General features: G+C 63.8%; 2 protein-coding genes across 2 annotated transcripts in view; one reads left to right on the top strand and one right to left on the bottom strand.

Annotated features, from left to right (window-relative positions):
• The window catches only part of DUSP11 (dual specificity phosphatase 11), a 5,618-nt gene extending 4,687 nt beyond the window's left edge, over positions 1-931 (bottom strand). Inside the window, exon 1 of the mRNA XM_026863002.1 lies at positions 846-931. Coding sequence (XP_026718803.1) covers positions 846-931 — 86 coding nt within the window. The remainder of the gene's footprint in view (positions 1-845) is intronic.
• A 540-nt stretch (positions 932-1,471) lies between these two features.
• Positions 1,472-2,235, top strand: part of PROM2 (prominin 2) — a 5,719-nt gene continuing 4,955 nt past the window's right edge. Inside the window, exons 1-3 of the mRNA XM_026863001.1 lie at positions 1,472-1,688; positions 1,916-1,965; positions 2,073-2,226. Coding sequence (XP_026718802.1) covers positions 1,472-1,688; positions 1,916-1,965; positions 2,073-2,226 — 421 coding nt within the window. The remainder of the gene's footprint in view (positions 1,689-1,915; positions 1,966-2,072; positions 2,227-2,235) is intronic.

The following is a 2,235-nucleotide window of genomic DNA, read 5'->3' as shown; positions in this document are numbered from 1 at the left end:
AGGGCCAGGAGGTCTCCCCTCAGCCTCCTCTTCTCCAGACTAAACAACCCCAAAAGTACCCCAACGCTCCCCGCACTGGGGCAGAACTGGGCAGCACACGTGTGCCAGCATCGCAGGGTCACCAGTGCCAGCCTCATCCCTTCCCTTTGGACACAAAAATCACCTCTCCCCCAAAAATAATCGTTGCAATGGGAAATTGTTAGTACAAGAAACCATCGTGGGGATGGGAAGTCATCACTGCCATCATGATCACCACCCCAGTGCCAGCTCAGGCAGCCGGGGCGCCTTTGCCATATGCAGATACATATGCATATATATACATATATACAAATATGTACTATGCATATAATCATTCTCCAGACTCCACGCTTTCCTGGCCCTGGGAGTTTTATCCCAGGATGGGGACTCAGCAAGCCAAGGCAGGATTTTCCAGTCCGCGGCATCTCATTCCCAAGAGGGTGGTGGGGAGCAGCACCCTGTGCCCAGCCTGGAAAGAAGCTGCCAGCATCTCCAGCTGGGAGAAAAGCCCCTTTTCCACAGGGAGGAAAACCACAAGGATTAGCATCAACGCCGGGAGGAGTCGGCAGCCGGTGGCAGGGAAGGGCCGGCTGGACTCGCCCGGCCGAGGAGGGGTCCAGCTCTTGGGGTGCCCCGCAGCCATTTAGGCACATGGGGGCTGTTCCCCCCACGCCAGGGAAATCAGGTTGAACCTCCCTCGTTTCCAGTCAACCCTGTAATTAGTGCTTTGCCCATGCTGGCAAGCAGGATCCGGCCCTGGGAAGGAGTTGTGGCTGCCTCAGGGTGTGAGGCAGGGACCGGCTGAGCCTGGAAAACTCATCTCACACCTGGTTGGCAAGCGGGCGTCGCTAGCCAGGGCTTGCCGTCCCTCTCCATGTGTCCCCCCTGTTTTCCTTTCTCCTTCCCAGCCCATTGCTCCCCCAAGTCTCTGGACGCTTTTGCAAAGCGTGACCCTGCCCTGTGGGGACCCCGGCTGCAGGCGTGGACCCACCCGCAAGGGCTTTTCCACCGCCCAAGTGATGCCCAAATCCCAGATCCCTCCTTCCAGGGTGGCTGTGGTGGGGACGAGCACCCTCCAGCCTGAGGACAGGGGGTTCACCGCCGCCAGACCCTCTCCCCAAAACTCGGGGAGGGGCTTTGCCACCCGTTTTGGGAATGGCCTTGACTGTGGGGATCCCGCAGCAGTGACTCAGGGATGCCGGGGGTTGCGAAACAGGCCTGGGATGGTTTGGGAGACGCCTCCACGCAGCCCCGCCAAGCCCAGCCGCCCCGGGGAGCCCGTCGGGCGAACAAGCCACGGCAGCGTCTGGGCTTTGCGCGGCGGCCGACCCGTCAGGCAGGTTTCCCGGAGCAGCGAGCCGAGCCGGAGAGAGATCCATCCCGGGCCGGGCATGCTCCTCCGCCTGCTCGCAGGCTGACGGAGCCCCCCGGCTCTCTCCTCGCCGCCGAAGCCATGCGGGCAGCTGGGTTGCTGCTGGCTTGGGCGCTGCTGTGTCCTGCCGGCACCCAGCAATGCCACCTCACCAGCCCCAGCGGCGTCCTCCGCTTCACCGACACGCACGCCGAGATTCGGGTGCCGGCGCTGCACCGGGTACCCAGCTCGCTCGATCCCCTCTACGGCCTCGTCCGGCACTGCCTGGACCTCATCCAGCAAAACCCCCTGCCCACAGGTGAGCCCCGACTTGGGGAACGGGCACCCCATGGCCACGGGCGCTGGGACTCCCAGGGTTTTGTGGTCCCTGGAGCTGGCTGCGATCCCCGTGTCTGGAGCTACTTCAGGGGGTCCGAGGCACTTCTCTGTGGGGGACGTGCCTCTGTCGCAGCCCCGCTGCCTGGGGAGGTCGTGGGGTGCACAGGGTGGGATTTCTCTTACTGGTGCCGTGGTTTTTTTTTGCAGAGCTGCTCAGGGCAGCCCTGAATGACCCCGGCTCAGTGCGGACATCGCAGGTGAGCCGGGACGTGGGGTGGGGGGATCCCACAGGGACGACACCCACCCGAGATAGGGCACCCCAAGCTGGGTGCATCAGTGCTGACTGGGCTCTTCCGTCACGCAGGTGGTGCAGTATGAGCTGGGCTACGTCGTCTGTGCCGCGGTGGCTCTGCTCTTCACCGTGGCTGTGCCGGTGGCTGGGATGTGCTTCTGCTACTGCCGGAGCCGCCGGCAGTGCGGGGGCCGCCTGCGTGCCCACCGGCGCTCGCTGGGCTGCCGCCGCCACT

Source organism: Athene cunicularia (genome assembly GCF_003259725.1).
Source record: "Athene cunicularia isolate RWA chromosome 22 unlocalized genomic scaffold, athCun1 chr22_part1, whole genome shotgun sequence".
NCBI lineage: Eukaryota > Metazoa > Chordata > Aves > Strigiformes > Strigidae > Athene > Athene cunicularia.
The sequence above is the reverse complement of the archived record's forward strand: the minus strand, read 5'-3'. Positions and strand labels throughout refer to the sequence as shown.